The sequence below is a fragment of the Carlito syrichta genome, unplaced genomic scaffold (assembly GCF_000164805.1).
Source record: "Carlito syrichta isolate Samal-C Ts95f unplaced genomic scaffold, Tarsius_syrichta-2.0.1 Scaffold305386, whole genome shotgun sequence".
NCBI classification, from domain to species: Eukaryota; Metazoa; Chordata; class Mammalia; order Primates; family Tarsiidae; genus Carlito; species Carlito syrichta.
In genome coordinates, this window is record NW_007249482.1 from 676,060 (window position 1) to 696,211 (window position 20,152).

The 20,152-nt window shown below is 50.8% G+C and overlaps 1 protein-coding gene across 1 annotated transcript in view; it reads left to right on the forward strand.

The window, feature by feature from the left end:
• The window catches only part of RSPO1 (R-spondin 1), a 15,587-nt gene extending 2,399 nt beyond the window's left edge, over positions 1 to 13,188 (forward strand). Inside the window, exons 2-5 of the mRNA XM_008061652.1 lie at positions 9,368 to 9,559; positions 11,653 to 11,802; positions 12,096 to 12,284; positions 13,022 to 13,188. Coding sequence (XP_008059843.1) covers positions 9,368 to 9,559; positions 11,653 to 11,802; positions 12,096 to 12,284; positions 13,022 to 13,188 — 698 coding nt within the window. The remainder of the gene's footprint in view (positions 1 to 9,367; positions 9,560 to 11,652; positions 11,803 to 12,095; positions 12,285 to 13,021) is intronic.
• The last annotated feature ends 6,964 nt before the right edge of the window (positions 13,189 to 20,152 follow it).

The following is a 20,152-nucleotide window of genomic DNA, read 5'->3' on the forward strand; positions in this document are numbered from 1 at the left end:
TCAGGCAATCCACTCACCTCAGCCTCCCAAAGGTGCAGGATTACAGGCTGAGCCACCAAGCTGGCTAGATACATATTTTTAACAACCTTTTAAAACATCAAGCTCTGTGTAGACTTCTGGATGCAAGTCATTGTTATGTAAACATTGTGGGGACTGTTCTGCTTTAGGGCTTCTGAGGGAGTAGGGGAGGAGAGAAGGAAGACGAAGACCCCTATGTGTGCCTGCCCAGGCCTCTCGCCAGCATGGAAGGGCACTGGGCAGACTTGGGGGCAGAGGTAGGCCTGCTGTGTATATGCACCTCAGGGCTGTTGGCTCTGGCTGGCACCCCCACCGTGGGTCAGTAGTGTGGCCAGAAGCCACCCAGTTTAATTCTGACCCTGAGCTGTGTGCACCAGTTCCGAACCCAAACACGTCTGATCTCGGAGTCTGAGCTGTGGTCTGCTTGCTTGGAGGCAGAGAGGGAGAGCAAAGAGCTTGTCCTTAGCTGTGAGCTGTGAAGTCCCCTGACAAGGCCTCCCCCTCCTCCACTCACTGAGGACCCACCGGCTCCCCAAGCCCCTCTCCACTCACCGAGCCCCTTGACTTCTCATCAGCCCTCACTCCCCACAGATACCTCTCCCCACCTGGAGTCCCTGCACCTCACTGGGTCCTCATCATCCCTCGAATTGAGTATGTCCCTTCTTGAGCCCCTTTGCCAACTGACTCCTGGGCCGCCCCTCCAGTCCTGCCCCCCAAAGTACCCATTCCTTCACTGAGGCATGACCCTTCCAGAAGCCAGAATCTTCTTTCTTCCCCTTTCATGACCCCACTCTCCATCTGTGGCTTCTCTCTCAGAGTCATCCTCAGAATCCTTCTGTACCATCCTCAGAGTCCCTCTTCCCTTCCTGAATCCCCAGTCATTCCTTGGGTCAGTCAGCAAATATTCATTGAGAACATACAGATCCTGGCTCTGGATCGCAGACATGAGAATTGAGGAGCCCACAAGTGAGGGAGAGGACAGACCATTTCAACCCAGCCTCGTGAATGCTGTGACAGGAGGGAACCTGGGGTGGGGGGTGCTGGGAGAGCACAGAGGAATTGAGAGGAGGCATGGAGTGTTTGTTTAGGAAGCAGGGTGCAGCTAGGAGGAGCCGGGGAAATGATTTCTCTTTTTTATTTTTATTTATTTATTGATTAGAGACAGAGTCTTGCTCTGTCGCCCAGTGGTATGATCATAGCTCACTGCAAACTTGACCTCCTAGGTTCAAGCGACCCTCCCACCTTAGCCTCCCGAGTAGCTGGGACTACAGGCGCATGCCACCATGCCTGGCCAATTTTTAAAATTTTTGTCTTGCTATGTCACCCAGGCTGGTTTTAAACTCTGGAGCTCAAGTGGTCCTTCCACCTTGATTTCCCAAAGTGCTGAGATTATAGGGGTGAACTACTGCGCCCTGCCAAAATGATTTATCAGTGGGGTTCTAGGCAGTCCTAGGATTTCAAGTGAAGAAACTGCACTCACATCTATTTTATACATTGGGGATCTTTTCTATTGGAAAAAAAGGGGTTCTGCTGCTAACAAAAAGCCCAGTACCCAAAGGGATAGAGCAACTGAAGCTGTCTGGGGCTCAGAGAGTCCTGGGGGCATGATGCTACAGAATGGGTAGAGACCAGATCATTAGGCTCTTTATACCTGCCAGGCTGAGTAGCCTGGACTTGAGTGATAGGAGGTGAGAGGCCACTGAGAGATTATAATGGTCAAGTTGCTGAAGAGGGTTGGGGAGGAGACTTGGGGAGGGAGGTAAACAGGCCAGTTAAAAAGATGTTTCAACCCAGGTGAGAATAAATGAGGGTCTGAACTAAGTTCACAGTTGAGTTCAAGATTCCTGGGTCTTCCCACTGGGATGTGCCCAGGGTTTGTTGAATGTATAGCCCATGACCCCGGGTATCAGGAAGCCACAAGAATAGACACATCTGTTGGGACAGCATGTGACCTGAGAAGGTCCCTTGCCCATCCCTTTCCTCAGTCTTCTGATTGGTGCCCAATTCCCTGTCCTCCTACCCCCACCAACTGGATTGAGGACTCTTACCCAGTCTGATTCCTCCAAGGTTAGATTCCACCCCAAAATCAAGGTCATCACCCCCTCGGTCATGGCAAGTTCTCTCTACCCCACACTGACCCTAAGCCAACCCACCTTGAGCCCCCGCTCCTATCCCATCCTGGTCCCTATACTTTAGTGATTCATAATAGAAATCTATCCACACTCCATCCCCCTTCTTGAGCATCCTCTCACTCACCACATCCTCAGCTCTGTCCCCCCTGTGGATCCTTACCCCTTCACTGGGCTGCCATTCAGAAATGACAGGCTCTGACCTCTAAAGCTCTTTCTACTGGGAGAAAAAGACATGTTTGCAGATAATAACAATATGAGGTGATGTTTGTCATGACAGATTAAAGTATTGCAGTGACTGTAAACATGCCACTGCACTTTAGCCTGGGTGACAGAACGAGACTCCAACTCAAAAAAACAAACAAACAAACAAACAAAAAAACAGGCATAGGAACACAGAGAAATACTCCATTCAGGCTTTGCAGGGTGGTAAGATCAGAGAAGACATCCTGGAGGAGGTTTGATGGAATTATGTTCAGGAGAAGGCAGAAGCAAAGACATAGAGATGTGAAATAGTGTGATGTATCCAGAGAAGTAAAAATAGTTCAATATTGTTTAGGGGTCAGGCTGAGAGAGGTGATGAGTAGAATGAAAACTTTTTAGGCCAGGCAAGGAGCTGCGTCTTAGTTCTGTAGGCGATAGGGAGCCATTGATAGATTTTTAGGGAAGATGTGAAACCACCAGATTTTTAGTTTAAGAAAGATTCTTGAAGATGAAGAAGTTGGAAACTGGAGAAAACGAAGCCCTTGAGAGGAGGGACAGTGGACCAGAGCTATTGTCCAGTAAGGGTGGGGATCTGAGCCACCTTGGGGCAAGGCCTCATCATGGCAACAGCAACTTAAGAGGGTTTTGCACAAGGATGGAGGAGGCTGGGAGTGGAGGGGAATTGAGGAGGACACAGACTCGTCTTGCTGGCTCAGCAGAGTGGGCTGGGAAGCAGAGTGCTTGGAAGCCAAGGGAGGGTGTGGGAGTGGGAAGGGCAATTGTTGGGGGTGATTGTGAAGGAGTCAGGAAGAAGGCTCCTTCCCCTCTGAGCGCCCTCATCCTCACTGAGCCCACCCAGCCTCCTCAGCTAGGCTTAAAACGCTGCAAGGCTGCCTCCCCTGCACACCTGCTGTGGCAGGCAAGCAGCAGGAGGGAGATTTCTTTTCTTTTTTGCTTTGTTTTGTTTTTAGAGACAGGGTCTGGGTCTTGCTATGTTGCCCAGGATGGACTCAAACTCCTGGGCCCCTCCACTAACCCTGGAATTGCCTTCCCCAGGGTCGCCCCAACTTATTGGTTGCTGATCCTCTCGAGTAGCTAGATTACAGGCATGCCACCATACCCAGCTATATAAAGCCCTATTTTCCATTCTATGGACAGTGTCTTGGAGCCTTTGCACAGCCTGTTCCCTCTGTGTGGGACACACTCCTCCCCTAGGCTGCTGGGTTAGGAAGTTCCTCCACCACACCTCTGCACTCATTCCCTGGTGTGGAGCCACCCCTGTCTCCCTTATCCCAGGGTGGGCCATTGTGGCTATACCTCCAAGTCCCAGATCCTAGTGGTTCTGGGTACCTGTGAGGTGTGCAGTAAATGTCTGTGGATCGAATGAGCCTTGGGTTTCCCCTTTGAGCCACTATGCAACTCCTAAATACACACCATCTTCCTTGGACTTCCTATTCAAGGCCACAGTCCCACTTTGGGACCTCTTCCTGCCGGATCTCTGTCCCCTCACTGCCTCATTTAGCTGAGAACACCCTGTAGTTCCTGTACCCCTTGATCAGCATCACTTTCCCCATTGAACTGACCCCCACCCCCTTTGCGAGCCTCCAAATGCTCATGGAGCTCAGCTCCCTCAGTTTCTTGCTCTCGACTCTTCCCCCGGGATCCTCCAACCTCCCCAAGGCCAACCTCAGCATCTGAGCTCCATGTCTTGACCCTTCTGTATTCTTGGGTCTGTGCTCCATCAATGTCCCCTGCCTCAGAGCCTTGTAATCACATCCCTCCCCCGCACTGTCTCCTCTCTGTCCCTCACTGTGTTCTCTGATTTTCTCCGCCCTCTCTCTGCGTTATCCCCACCTCCTTCCCTTTCACTCACTCCTCAGCCCACTGTGGTTTGGCTCTCATCTCCACCTCTCTGCCAAAACTGCCCTTCCCAAGGTCACCCAGTCGATGACCACTCACAGTCAAGTCGCGCAGATTTGCTTCCAAGCCCACTGGCCTTGGCTTCCTCCCAGGCCTGGTCCCTGAAGATCTCTCCCTTTCCAACCTGGTTCCTATCCCCTCTCTCTCAGTCTCCTCCCATCGCTCCAAGGGCTCCTTGCCGCTTCTTTTCTGAGCCTCTCTTTCTCTGCTTGGCCCTTGAATACAGGTGTTGCCGGAGCTCAGCCTGGGCACAGCTTCTTCCCGGGCTGTTCTTCCATCTCAACAGATCTAGCTGCCAATGACAGCTCACCTGGACTAATCCTCATGTTCTCACCTCCCCTGCACAGCCACCTTCTTGAAAGAGATGGTGCCACTTCCTCTCTCTGCCTCCTCACCTTCCTTTTACTCTTAAACCTCTGCGTCTGTTGTCCCCCTCCACTACCCCTGAAACTGCCCTCCCCAGGGTCAGCCCAACTTGTTGGTTGCTGATCCCTTATGTGACATCTCTGCAGTAGCTGGCATGTTGATACCCACCTCCTCCATCGAGTGGATACTTCTCAGTCTCCATGCTGCCATACGCTGCTAGTGTCCCCTGCCAGGCTGCTGGCTCCTTCTCTGCCTCTTAGTGGGCCAAGGACTTTTTCTGTCCTCTCAAATGTCTAGCTCCTCTTCTCACTCCCTAGATGCACTCGCTTGCCATCTCATGGACCCGCATGCCTTTGATGACTGTTTTCATGTCAAGAATTCCAGGTCTCAATCTCCAGCCAAAATACTGCTTTTGAATTCCAGGCCCACGTGTTCAACTGCCTAGTGGACACCTGCTGCTGCATGTCCCACAGGAACCACAAACTCAACATGTCCAACACGTAGCTACTCATTACTTTCTTCACCCAGAGCCGCCCCTCCCCCTGTGGTCAGGGGAGGGCCTACAGCCACTATGTTATACAAGCCCAACATCTTGAAGTCACCTTGTGCCTGTTTGTCCCTCACTTCACATCAAACCCATCACCTCGTCTTGCTGCTCCTGCCGCCTGAGTATCTCATATGTATTGTCCACTCTGCCCCCTCTCCTGGGTCAGCCTGGCTACTCTGACCTGGACTTCTGACCTGGAAGTCTTCCTGTCTCCACTTCCCCACCTGTCCCCTAATCCATTCTCCACTTGATGGAATGATCTTTCTAAAATGAAGCCTGGACTATGCTTCTTATTTTAAACCCCCACCCCCCAGGATTCTTCATTGCCTTCAGGACAGTGCCTGAACACCTTGATCCAGGCTCAAGACCCTTCCTTGTCTGGCCCCTGCTTCCCTCTCCAGCTTCCTGTCCCATCACTCGCTCCACACTCCTGCTCTGCTGAACTAATTCCAGATCCCTGTGGATGCCATGAGTTTTCTGCCACACCATTGATAGTGCAGGGGAAAATGCACACAGAGAATTGTGCTGATTGAGTGGAGGCAGGCAGCGGGATGCTGGGAAGGCACCTTTTGCAAGTTTGTCCTTAAAAAAGGTGACCATGAAGGAATGAATAAATGTACTAACATAGGTAGAGGAGGCTGCAAATGGAATGCCAGATCCCGGAAACTTTCTGAAACTAAGGCAAAAATCTAGAGGGAACATTCATTTCACCAATGAATTAAGTAAAAATTGTGGGTAATAGAGGATTTGATATCTTTGAGGTTTTTTTGGTTTTGTTTTTTTGAGTCTGGTTCTCATTCTGTTGCCCAGGCTGGAGTGCAGTGACATGATCACAGCTCACCGCAGCCTCAATCACCTGGGCTCAGGCAATCCTTCTGCCTCAGCCTCCCAAGTAGCTGAGACTACAGGTGTATGCCACACCTGGCTAATTTATTTATTTATTTTTTGTAGAGATGAGATCTCACTATGCTGTCTAGGTTGTTCTCGAACTCCTGGGCTCAAGTGATCTTCTTTCCTCCGACTCTCAAAGTGTTGGGATTACAGGCGTGAGCCATCATGTCTGGCCAGATTTAATAACTTTGAAGTGAAAGTGGTACCTAATATCTACAATGACCTACTAATTTGTAATACAGCTGAATAAAGGCCCAAAGTGGAAAAATAACCCCCAGGACTCCCTCATAACTCCAATACAGTATTCGAGTATTCTTGCTCATACAATGGCTATACCAACAAAAACAATCATGTTTTTTTATTTTATTGTCAATTAAATAGTAACATTGGTGCTATAGAAATAAATTCCATATTTTAAAAAAAATCATCCAACCATACTTACAGTTTCTGTGCCACCTTGTATTGTCCTACCCTGGCTTTCATACACTTCGTCACCTTTCTCTGAGATACGAATTGGCTGAGGAATCTTGTTCCAGTAATTTAATCTCTCCATTCCTCCATCTGTAAAAATGAGGATAAGAAAAAATAAAAATAACAATAGTACCTACTCCGTGGGTTGTTGTAAGGATTAAATGAGTTATTACTTGCCAAGCACTGAGAACAGCACCTGCCACAGAATACTGGCTTGACACAGTAATATGCTGCCACCATGACGGTTATTGCTGTGTTCTTATGGTGATCGTTGTGTTTGTTATTGCCCTACGTCCTTCTGCTTGACTTCCTCACTCTTACACCTTATCCTGCTCTGAAATCAGGAATCGTTCCTGGAGCCTAGACTCCCCTGGCAGCCCTCCAGAGTGGGCACCCTCATCTCCTGAGATTCTGTATTATTTTCCCCAGGCTCCCAAGCTTGGAGTCTAGCTCAAGGTCCAGGTGACTCTGAAGCCTGAGCTCCGGGACCACTGTGCTGTGCCGTCTCCCGCCATCTCTGTTCTGATCGTCCTAGCACTCTGTCTCCACCCCACCTGCAGCTCCTCTCTGCCTCGTTCCTCCTAAGTGCATCATAACGCCTTTCTTCCTCTCCTTCCTTCTCAACTCAGTTCTCTTCTCATGAACTTCTTTTCATGTCTGGCCCCATGGTTCACCCACACCAAACACCTGGAAATCACTCCAGGCTCCTCCCCACTCCTATCTGCCTGTTAGCCACTATGGTCTGCTAACTGCATTCCCTAAGCACCTCTCAGATCAACCTTTTCCTCTCCGTCTTCACTGAGCAGAACTCTGAGACTTAAGCTGGGAGTGGTGGCATGTACCTGTAGTCCTAACTACTTGAGAGGCTAAGGTGGGAGGATTGCTTGAGCCCAGGGGTTTGAGATCAGCCTTAGTTGCATAGCGAGACCCTGTCTCTCATTTAAAAAACAAAAAAACCAAAAAACTTTCTCACCTTTCCCACCTGTCTCTGGTTTCCACCCTGACTGCCAGAGGAAACTTTCCAGTATGTAAATTGGACCAGGTCTTACCCCTGCTTAAAATTTACCAATGACTCCCCGTTGTCTAAATGGCTCTGAGAAGGTCCCAAGAAAAACTCTGCAAAACAACTGTTCTGTGGCCAAAATGATTGGGAAATGCAGCTCACTCTGTCCCCACTGCAGGAAGCCTTGCAGTAAAGAACCCTGTTGAGATCTGTTTGATCTACTGGTTCCTGGTCTCACCTGACATAGTAGCCCTTTTTCCATATCCTCCTGTTAACATTTGGGGCAATCATAGTGCGAGGAACACTCTGGGAAATGTCACTTAGCGGATCAAGGACACAGTATCTTTTACTACTCTCCTCTTATTCCCACCTCCACCCCAAGTTTCTGCCATCCACCCCTCCCCCACCACCTTAGGTAATTTTATACCTCTGTGGTCCTGCTCCCTGAGTGCCCTTAACTCTTCTTCCTAAAGGACAAGTCTCTACTAATTCTCCAAGAGCTGGTCACAGTGACACCTCCTTTGGGTCTTTGCATGCACAATTGCTTGGCCCCATGACTGTCAGCATTTTCCACTCATGGGGTCTTCTCCACAGAAAGATGAGTTCCTCTACAGAGTTACTGTACCCAGGGCTCACACTGTTTGTGATGTGTGGGAGGGATATGGTGGGTGTTGGCTGAACAAGTAAATGAGGGAATGAGATCAGAGGTCTGAGACTTGATGCTAGGATAGAAGATGACAAGGCGAGGCAACCCCCTCAGGTCCCCTCCTGCTGTGAGAGCTTTTCTGTCCTCTCAATAAATCCTGCTTTAAAAAAAAAAAAGATGACACAGCATTGTGGGATGTTTAATAGCATCCCTGGCCTCTATTCCCTTGTGCCAGTAGCAACCTTTCTTTCCAGCTGTGATCATCAGAGCTATCTCTAGGAGGGCTGGGCACAGTGGCTCACACCTGTAATCCCAGCACTCTGAAAGGCCATGGTGAGAGGATTGCTTGAGCCCAAGAGTTTGAGCCCAAAAGTTTGAGACTAGCCTAAACAACACAGTGAGACTTTGTCTCTGCAAGAAATTTAAAAAATTAGCTGGGTGTGGTAGCACATGCCTGTAATCCCAGTTACTTGGGAGGTTAAGGTGGAAGGATCATCCGAGCCCAGGAAGTCGAGGCTACAGTGAGCTGTGATTGTGCCACTATACTCCAGCCTGGGCAACAGAGTAAGATCTCAACTCAAAAAAAAAAAGAAGAAAGAAAAGAAAAAGGAATGTCTCTAGGCACTGCCAAATGTCCCCTGGGGAGCAAGATCATCCTGGTTGAGACCACTGTTCTAGACTAGGTTATTCCAGTTGTCTTCCTGTCTCTGGGCAGGTGGCCTTTTCCTCAGTTTAACCCTTTATCCCTCGTGTCCTTAAAACTGTCTCAGGGACTTACTAACCCTCCTACCGTACCTGAGGCTGAATTTTTCTTGCTCAGGGGAAAGTCGGGGTGAGTTCCAGGAAGGTGCACCTTCAGTCCTTTCTCTGGGCAGGGAGGAGTGTAGCTTAGAGTGTGAGCTTGTATTGTGCCTGGGGCGAGGGAGGCGGTGGCATTGTGGGGCTCTTGCTCCAGGCATCTGTGCTAGTTCCCTGGAGAGAGCATACAGGGAAGGTCTATAAAGCAGCTTTGCAGAGAACAGCCAGCTGGGCCTGAGCCTTCTGAAAAGCACATTCCTTCTCTAGAAGGAAACTCCAACCTGTTCACTTCCCACCTTGTGGGAGGTTGGAAGGTTGGGGTCTTTCCTAGGCTGCCTTCTCACGCTTGCTCCACCCTTGCTCCACCCTTGCAGTCAGTACCGAGGGGAGCCAGGCCTGTGCCAAAGGCTGTGAGCTCTGCTCAGAGGTCAACGGCTGCCTCAAGTGCTCACCCAAGCTGTTCATCCTGTTGGAGAGGAACGACATCCGCCAGGTGGGCGTCTGCTTGCCGTCCTGCCCACCTGGATACTTTGACGCCCGCAACCCCGACATGAACAAGTGCATCAGTGAGTGTGGGCAGGCTGCAGAGGGGCGCCTCGGGCTCTGGCCTGGGGAGGGTGCTTTGAACGTTGGTGGCTGGTGGGAGGAGTAGGAGGGGCACCGAGGAGAGGAGGTGAACCCAGACAGCTCTCACCCAGTTCAGCATGTCCATGCTAGAGCCCCATCTCATCCTGCTACACAGGTACCCACCTCTATGCTCACAGGTCACTGACAATATCTAACCTGACACCAAGCCACAAACCTGAGTGTCACCTTCTTGCCTTTGTGTTGCCACCCCATCAATCCAGTTGCCAGCTTTTTTGTCCTCACTGTCACAGTCTCATCCAGGCTCCCATCACCTCCTCCTGGTCCATTGGAACAGCCCTTTCATCCGGCTCCCATTGGGCTCTCATTGGTATAGTCTGTTCATCTGACTCCCATTGGGATAGCCCGTTCATCTGGCTCCCTACCCTGCCCTCTGAACAGCAGCTGGAAAGGTACTTCTGAGACACACACTTACCCCCTCACACTTCTGAGCCACACACCTACCCTTCACACTTTTCAGATACACACCTACCCCCTCACACTTCTCAGTTACACACCTACCCCCTCTCACTTCTCTAACACACCTACCCCTCACACTTCTGCTTGACAACCACTGCAGCTCCCCAAAACTGGAAGGAAACCCAAGCCCATCAGTCTGCTCCTCCATCCTCTTCTCCCCTTGGGCTTCTTGCCCCACTTGTCCACACCAGCTTCAGTTCCACATGCCTTGCGCTGTCATGTCTCCACCCCATCTCTGCTGCAGCCGTGACCTGCTGGGGACATGCTGTGAACACACTCGGTTGATCGATGCCCCCCTGCCCATTGATTCAGTGCCTTGCAGATTAGAAGGCATGTCCAGACTGCCTACCAGCTGAGCCTCACAACAACCTTTGGAGGGAAGTGGAACAAGAGTGATGGTGCCCTTTTTAGAAGGCAGGGAAATGACTGGCCCAAGATTAGCCATCTGGGTTCTGATCTTAGCTCTGCTATTTATTCCGTGTGTGACCTTGAGCCTGTCTCTACCTCAACACCTCACCTTTAAGAAGAGTTTTTAGCCCCTGGGGTTGTTGTGAGATGCACATGTACAACTCTTAGCATCTGGCCCTCGACCAGTGGTGGCTGCTATTGTTTTATTCTGGTTTTCCTGGCAACCAACCAAGGAATCAAGAGCTTCAGGAAGGGAGGGAAGAAGAGAAAGTGGGAAGTAAGGCTGAGATAAAGCCCCAGGGGCTGGGAGGCACAGAGGAGTGTGGGCAGCTCGTGAGGGTGGAGGTGAGACCCTGGGAGCTGCCCTCTGGGTCCTCAGGCTGTTTGGGGTCCAGCGCTCTGGGCTGTGTGGGCACCGGTGCCAGACACTGGGAGGAAGTCGGTCCCACATGCGCTCTGGGAAGGAAAGGTTGTGAAAGATCCTGCCTGCTTCCAGCCAAGCCCTGTACGGCCCACCCTCCTCCCATGCCCCCACTGGAGAGAACTGGCAGAGGGAATCAGGGAGGGACCCAGGAGCCCAACCAAGGTGGTTCCTGGAACTCAGCCTTGTACAGGGAGAGGAATGTGCCCCGGGATTGCTTCCCGCTCCTCCAAGCAGATTCTTTCTATCCCAGGCAGGAGGAGAACCAGGTTTGGGACATTGCGGATGCCCAGCGATGGGGGAGGAGGAGGCCACACAGGTTCTCTCCGAGAACCTTTTTGTACCTCAGTTCAACTCCAAATGGGGTTGCCCTCTGAGGGGCCATGAGACAGTGAAGTACTCCTCTCTCACTCTCACGCCCAGAGGGCCCTACGCCCCTCCTCTGAAATCAGCTCTCTTGGGCCTCTCCTGGGTCCCAGACTGGGTTTGAGTTAGAATGACTGGCGATGGCAAAAGTCCTAGCCAGCTCTCAAGAGCAGCCATTTCAGCCTCCTCTTGCCTGGCCTACTCTCCCTCCCCTTCTAAGCCTCCTCTGTAGCAGTAGCAGCTCTAGGCCAGGGTCCTGCCCTCCGTGTGGTGGGTGTGGATGGCAGGGTGTTGGGGCTGGGGATGACAGAAATGTTGGCTCCAGACTGGGCCAGAAGCCACACTCTGTCCTCTCCACAGAATGCAAGATCGAACACTGCGAAGCCTGCTTCAGCCACAACTTCTGCACCAAGTGTAAAGAGGGCTTGTACTTGCACAAGGGCCGCTGTTATCCGGCCTGCCCTGAGGGCTCTTCAGCTGCCAATGGCACCATGGAGTGCAGCAGTCCTGGTAAGTCATGGGGTGTTCAGCTGGCAGAGAGTCCAGGACCCCAGCAGAGGGGTGAAGTGGGGTCTGGCCAGGGAGTGTGTGGGCAGGGGCACTGAGCTGGGAGAGCTTACCCCACCACCACTTTCAGGGATTTCTCTAAGGACTTTTTCACCCTTGGGACTAAAGATGCCTCTGGCCTGAGGCCCAGGCAGAGAGCAGGTGGGAGAGGCTCCCCTGGGGTATTTTGGGCCAGAGAAGGAAATGTGACTCCCTTCTCCTCTTCCTTCTCTCCCTCTTCCCTCTCTTCCTGCCAGCACACTGTGAAATGAGCGAGTGGTCCCAATGGGGGCCCTGTTCCAAGAAGAAGAAGCTCTGTGGTTTCCGGAGGGGCTCCGAGGAGCGGACACGCAGGGTGCTCCATGCCCCCGGGGGTGACCATGCCACCTGCTCTGATACCAAGGAGACTCGGAGGTGCACAGTGCGGAGGTTGCCATGTCCTGAAGGTGAGCTGCAACCTCTGCCTCCTTGGGGTCAGGGCTCAGGCACCAGCCACAGAAGGCCCATCAGCTCAGTGTCCTGTCTGATGCTCAGCAGAGGACCTTGGGGAAGGCCAGATGGCGTGTCCTCAAGTCAGCACCCTATGCTGTCCAAACCAGGTGCCATGTCCTGCAGAGAGGAAGGCCACAGAACTCTAAAGGGAGCTGGAAGTTTCTGTAGTCACTATCCCTCCAGTTTCCCCATTTCTTCTGAGCCAGTGGATGTTCGTGCTAGAAAGCCCTCAGAGATCAGATGGAGGCATGGAAAAGGGCACTAGGACCCAGAGAGGTGTAGCAATTTCACCAAGGTGACACAGCCTGCAGTTGGCAATGAGGTGGTGACTTTGCCCATTGCCTGGCCCCAGAGGCAGCTGGTAGGGGTGGGGGACAGAGGATTGGGGGGCCATCCTGCCTGTCCTAGGGCTGCACTGGACATCTGGGAAGTACTCTTGGCCCATTGTAATCTAAGGCCTGAGGAAGCCATGAGGAAGATGATGGTGTGCATTGAGGGTTGGGAGGTGAAAAAGCTCTTGGGACTCCCTCTCAGCACCCATGCCAAGGGTCCTCCAAAGTGGCTGCTGGCAGAGGAGGCCAAAGTGACCTGACTACCTAAAGGCAGCGTCCTCTACCCAGTGCCTTCCCATGCCCCTGTGGGGCCCTTTGCAAGTCCTTTATTGATTCTTCCTGCTGTTGGGTTGTTGCAGGGCAGAAGAGGAGAAAGGGAGGCCAGGGCCGGAGGGAGAACACCAACAGGAACCCGGCCAGGAAGGAGAGCAAGGAGGCAGGCACTGGCTCTCGGAGACGCAAGGGGCAGCAACAGCAGCAGCAGCAAGGGACAGCGGGGCCACTCACGTCTGCAGGGCCTACCTAGGGCTGTTGTCCAACCTTCAGGCCCATGCAGAAAAGGTCCAGCAATGCTCTGCGATGAAAGCTTGCCTGAACTGGAGCGTCGAGGACAACGCATACACACACACACTCCATCCATCCATGCACACACAGACACACACACACACACAAACTCCATGTCCAAATAGGCAACCATACACACACGCACACACACACACACACACACACACAACTGAGGCCACCAGAAGACATTTCCATCCCTCCGGCCCAGTGGTACACGCTTGGTTTATGATGCTCCCAGCGGACATGTCAGAGACAACGTTTCCCAGCATCCAAGCCCAAACTTTGCAGAGTGGAGCCTTCTGGAAGAGCTGCTGGGATCCAATTGGCTGAGTGTGGCAGATGCGAGCCAAGCTTGAGGACTGCTGGGGACCTGGGGGGCGAAGCCTTCTTCCCATCCTGTTCAACATTCCCAGCTGTGTGACTTTATCATTGGAGAGTATTGTTACCCATCCATGATACATACCAGGGCTGACCTGACTCTGAACTGCTTAAAGGTTTATTTCAAATTAAAAATAAATCAACGATGGCAGTAGCCACGGGCACCACATTCCTTCTCAGGGTGCAAGGATTGGTGAGTTCCACATGGAAGCGAGGAAGGATAGGACTGAATTTCAAGAGATGCCGAACAGCCTCCTCAGCAGAGGGGCAGGGCAGGAAGGATACTCTGAGGGCAGTAAACAGGCTTCCTGCATCTTTGTTACTCAAAGAGTGGGCTGTGGCCTGGCAGCAATGCTGTCACAAAGCAGCTTGTTAGGGATGAGTGAGAATCCAGGTCCCATCCCAGACCTGATGAGCCAGAGTCTTCATCTTAAGGAGATTCCAGATGATTGGCATGTGTATCCAAGTGTGAGAAGTGCTGATCTAATTCCCCCTAAGGATGGAATGGGGCCCTGGCCAGTTTGCAGTGGGAGGGATTCTGGTCAACTATAAAGGAGGACTTTCCATCTGGGAGTGGCAGAATCTACATACTGAAGAGCTCGCATGGCACTGCTAGGGGAAGGGAGTATGGGCTTTCTGCCATGGTTGGGGATAGTGCTATCCACAGGCAAGGCAGTAGATGGAATGACCTCTTGTGGCTTTCTGAAGTGTGTGGGTGCCAGGCTCTGGACTAGGTGCTTGGCTTCCAGTGGGGAGCCAGACAGACATGGGCCCTGCTCTCCCGGAGCTTAAAGTGGGGAAGACAGGCGTGCATCAAATAGTCATACAAACAAGCGTATAATCACAAATGGATGGAGTTCAGGGCAGGCAACCACTGGCCTGTACATGTAGCTATGAAAGTAAATACAATGGAAGAAAAACAAAAGGATTGATCTCAGGGAGCCTTCTCAGCAGACATGATATTTGAGCCAAGTTCAGAAGGATGTGCAAAAGAAATTAGGACAAAGACTGGTACTGTCCAATAGAAGTATGTGAGCCACATATGAAATTTTAAATGTTCTAGTAGCCACAGTTTAAAAAGCAAAAAGAAAGAGGTGAAGTTAATTTTAATTATATCTGTTATTTAACCAAATATATGCAAGATTATAAAAAATTATTAGTGAGATCTTTTTTTTTTTTTTTGAGTTGGATTCTCACTCCATCACACAGGCTGGAGTGCAGTGGCACACTCACAGCTACCCCAGCGTTGACCTGCTGGGCTCCATTGATCCTTCTGCCTCAGTCTTCCAAGTAGCCGGAACTACAGGTGTGCACTACGATGCCCAGCTAATTTTTCGCTTGTTTGTTTATTTTTTTTTTTTTTTGAGTTGGAGTCTCACTCTGTCACCCAGACTGGAGTGCAGTGGCTCACTCCCAGCCACTGCAGCCTCGACCTGCTGGGCTCCAGAGATCCTTCTGCCTCAGCCTTCCAAGTAGCTGGAACTACAGGTGTGAGCTACCACGCCTGGCTAAATTTTTTTATTTTATTGTAGAGATGAGGTATCACCAAGTCGCCCAGGCGGGTCTCGAACCCGCAGGTTCAGGCAGTCCACTCACCTCAGTCTCCCAAAATGCTGGGATTACAGGCTGAGCCACCGAGCCCGGGCTTAGTGAGATCTTTCAAACTAAATTTTTCAACAGCTTTACACTTACAGGATATCTCAATTTGAATACTAAATTTTCACCAGAAATACCTGATCTGCATTTAGACTTTATAAAAACTAAAGCTGAAAAATAAAATGCACATACTTAAATTGTTTTCAGAATACTTAACAATGTTTCAGTAACCAAATGGAATGCAAGATTTCAAATTTTAAATGTAATTAATTAAAAGCAAATAACATTAGCAATTTAGTTCTTCCGTTGCACTAGCCATATTTCTTTTTTAGTTGGCGTCTCACTCTGTGCCTAGGCTGGAATGCAGTTGGCACACTCATGGCCACTACAGCCTCCACCTGCTGGGCTCAGGTGATCCTTCCGCCTCAGGCTTCCAAGTAGCTGGAACTACAGGCATGTGCCACCACGCCTGGCTGATTTTTTAATTTATTGTAGAGATGAGGTCTTGCCAAGTTGCCCAGGCTGGTCTCCAACCTATGAACTCAGGCCATCCTCTCACCTTGGCCTCCCAAAGTGCTGGGATTATAGGTGTGAGCCACTGCACCTGGCCCAATAGCCATATTTCAAGTGCTCATTAGCCACTTGTGGCCAGTGGCTACTGTATTGGACAGCACAGTTTAACATAGAGGGTAAAGCACATGCAAATGTCCTGAGACAGAAGGTAGCTTTGTTAAGGAACTGAAAGAAAGCCAGTATAGTCAGAAGGACTATAGTCAGCATAGCTTGCAGGGCAAATGAGGTGAGATGATTCCAGGAAGGTCATTTGGAATTGAGCATTTGCTCTCAGAGCAAGGGAGGCTGCTGAAAGGTTTTAAGCTGCAAGCCAACATGACCAGATTTGTGTTTTGCAAGCATCGCATTGTCTGTAGCATGGAAGACAAATTGGAGAGTGGATGCTTAGGAGACTGTTGCTGTCATACAGGTGAGAGAAGCTGGAGGCTTGGACTAGGGTGGTGGCAGTGAAAATGGAGAGATGTGAAAAGTCAAAAAGTATTGGAGGAGAAAGTTTCCAGAGTTTGATGAAGCACTGGATAAAGAAAGGAGAGAGGGAGAGGAGGTATCAAGGATAGAACACCCAGACAGTGATAGGGTGGTGTCTGAGATGGGAAACTGAGAAGAGAAAGAACATAAATCTGGTTTGGAGCCCATTGCATTTGTGGTACCTCTGCAAGACCCTGGTGATGACAGGAAGCAGACATTGCCTAGATAGAAATACAAGGCTAGATGCACAGGGGAAGTTTGACCTGAAGTCTAAAATGGTATGGGGAAGACAATTGAGGCTGTGAGCTTGGAAGAGCTCAACTGAAAAGAGGGCCCCAGGTGAAGAGAGGGCTCAGGACCTGGCTCTGTGTCCCTCCAAAGACCAGGTCATAGAGTATGAGTGGGCAGAGGAGTCAGGGAAGGAGCAGACCAGAGGACAACCCAGGGAGTATCAAGTCCCAGATGCCAGCAAGAAGTAGGGAGGGAGCAGGCAAGAGGACTGGAAAGTGACCATGGGACTTAGCGATGTGTGTGTCAACAACAGCCTCAGCCATAGCTGCTTGGGGAAGGGAATGGAAGCCAACAATTCTTCAAGAAGTTTAGCTGAGAAGGGGGGAGAGACATAGGGACAGGTGCTGGGAAGAGACAGGAGTCACATGCGAGCCTTTTGATCTCAGGTGGGAAAGACAAGCTATTTGAAGGAAGGATCTCCTGAGCCCAGCAGGTGGAGAGTGCGGTGGCCATCAGCATGCCGCTGCACTCCAGCCTGGGCAACAGAGTGAGACTCCAACTGAAAAAAAAATCTTCTGGGAAGGGCACATTAAAAGAGGTTGAGTCCATGGGAGAGAGAAGGAGAAATTAGTAGTGGAAGTTTTCACGGGGAGGGACAGCTGTGCAGGAGTAAGGGGAGGGTGATGAAAATACAGGAAGGCAGGTGGGCCAGGGAAGCAAGGGGGGGGCAGGGATCTCAGGTCTGTGCACCTGCCACCCTGAAAGTCTCATCCCACCAGCACCTCGGTCTCCTTCACCGCTGATCAGGATACAAAGCCCATGCTAGAGCCTGGCTGGTCGCAGGATGTCCACAGCCAGCACCAGCCTCTCCTTCCTTGCTCTTTACCTTACCTCCTCCCTGACCCCGACTCCATCTTTGCCAGTCTCTGTTTCTCCAACTCTGTCCTCTTGGTCCTTCTTTTTGTCACCCAGACTTTCTCTGTTCCCATCTCAGGCTCTGACTCTATTTGTGTGCCCCATTGTTTCTGTCTTTCTGTCTCTTGCTTCTGGGTATCAATTCTCAGTCTCTGTCTTATCTGTCTCTGGCTCTGATACGTCCTGATCTCTTAGATCCTTAGGCACTTGCTACTTGAAATGTGGCCAGGGAACAGTGACCCTGGCCTCATTTGGGAGCTTGCTAAAAATGCAGAATCTCAGGTCTACCCAGACCTCAAGAATCTGAGTCTGCCTTAAGAACCTCTGGGTAATTGATGCAGGTATTCAGAATTTGAGAAGCGCTGTCTTAGGCATCCCTCTAAAGCAACACTGCAGTAGAAATCCAGAATCTTAGCAAGAATAAAGAATGAGTTGGGTCCTCCTGTATCTCCTGTCGCCTTGGCGATGCTCTGAGGCATTCAGCTTCTGTGCATCACCCCCTGCCTAGAGCTAGTGAAGCTCTTGGCAGTTAAGGGAAGGAACATAATACAGGTTTCAGGAAGTCCTGGGTTCACTGATGTACACCCCACACCTCCACGTCCACATCTGGCGAATTACTAGGTGGAAGGTGCTTCCAAGTGTGATCCCAGTGTACCCCTAAAAACAATGACCTCCACTGGACCTCCACTAGTCTGTGTTATTCTGTCCTTTCTTGAGCTGGAGGAGAGTGTGGGTTTCAGAATGTGAGGCAGTTACCTGGTCACAGCCCTCCTGAAGCATCTTACCCGAGGCAGAGACTACAAGGGCTGAAAGCAGTTAGATTTTGTCCAGAATTCATACCTTGTGCCTTTTAGGATGAAAGAGTGCTGGAGAGAGGGAGTCAATGTCAAGATGTGGGGTTGCCTAACCCAGCTCCCAGATTTAGGCAACAACAGCACATGATTGTATGCTGTTGTTATCTGCCTACATTGTTATTTAGAAAATGTCAGACTTTTCCTCTACAGGGTCAAAGGCTTGCCTGCCCTAACACATTTCTGGCCACCTTACCCAGTTCCGGCTCTGGTATGTTTCAGATCAAGTCTCCAGAGTATGGATTTGTTTTCTATTTCAATATTTTGGGTGATAGGGTTGTGTTCTCTGGGGTTTATTTTTTTTAAGTGGAGATTTTTTTCCCCCTGGTTTGTTTGGTTTGGTTTAGGAGGACCAAGAGGGAATTTAGGAAAAGGGTCAGCTTCTTGGCCCTGTTACAAGTCCCTGATGCAGAGTCAGCATCCCAGGTGTTAGCTTTTTGCCTCTCTCTCCTCCAGCTGTGATCCAGACCAGATTTAAATGGGCAACAGTCAGAAACCTCAGTGAACAGTGAAAAGGTAGGAGAAAAACAGAGAGAGCAGGTTCCATTTTGAAGGACTAAATGGATTCCCTGAAAAAGGGCTGGAGTGCCGTCTGGTACTGCTAGTAAAAGTGAGCAGAACAAAAGCCCAGTTATAGGGGAGGAGAGAAGATCTGAAGATCAGATGCCTCAGGGGTTGCTGAGACATGAGCATACCAGAGCTGGGTGCACCTGCTTTGGTGTGGCGTACCTCCCGGCTCTCCCAAGGGAAAGAGTCAACACAGGGTACAAAACAAACAGGTCTTGGCTGGTGGCCTGGTTGAGGCGCCATTGGCATCAGGAGAGTGACCTGCACTAAATAGACCCTAGGATGAGCAGCGGATGGACATGGGGGTGAATAAATAAATCTGGGCCCCTACCTTTCTCTAGCATCACCAGCCTTCCAGGTTGGTGGTGATAACAGGAGACCCAGGCCAGTGGCTGCAGAAGGTGGCTTGGGTTCTGCCCTAGAGCCTTCCAGAACTTAAGTAGGAAATTGCGAAACAAGACTACATTTTGAAAGAGAAAGTATGTGAAAAATGGTTCCTCCCTCGCCTGTTTGCTCTCCCGGAGCTTGGTGCGGGGAGGTGGGCGAGATGGATTCCTGGCGGGACTCAGTCTGGTGTGGGAAAGAGGGCAGAGCCAAGCCCCCGAGGGCCAGGTCTCAGCAGCTGCCAGCCTCTGATTATTGATCATTGCTATTGAGATACACTTTTTCCATCTGTTGAGCATCAGCCTAGTCCATCAGGGAGGCCAGCTCCATCCTCTGCCTGTTGTCTCCTGAGAGGGCTGGCTTCTGAGGGCTCCCTCTGCAACCCAATATGTGCCATGGGCTGCTGATTAAATACTTGGAATGTCTTCAGGGTGAGCCAGGCCTGTCCATAAAATGGGAGGCATTTTGGCAGTTGCAAAGCCCCTGGCACCCAGTTTTGGCCCTGGCCTGGCTGTCTTCTTCAAGGAGCTGGGATGGGCCTCCTGCCAGCGTGCTTCCCTGGGAAACATCGAAGTGAGTTAAAGTCAACAATGAGTTCATCTCCAAAAGGAATAAGCCGGCAGCCTTCAGAGCAGGGGAATAGGATGGTGGGGTGGGGGGTGGACAAGGATTCGGGGGCCGCAAAAGGGGCTAGGTGATGCTGCAACAACCAGACCAGATCCAAGCCTGTCAAAGACAGCTCAAGGAACAAAGAAAAGCACTTTCCCAGGCCAGTCCTATAAGGCTCATTGGCAAAGGTAGTGACAACGAAGGTGTCACAATCCCAGGGACCATGGGAAGTATTCTCTTAAGAATTCAGGAGTTGGAGCAAAACATGAAGATGGAAAAAGAGTCTGCGTGGTTAGGTGGATGGGGCAGTGAACTGTGCTTCTGCTGACCCAGGCCTGCCTCGTGGGCACATTA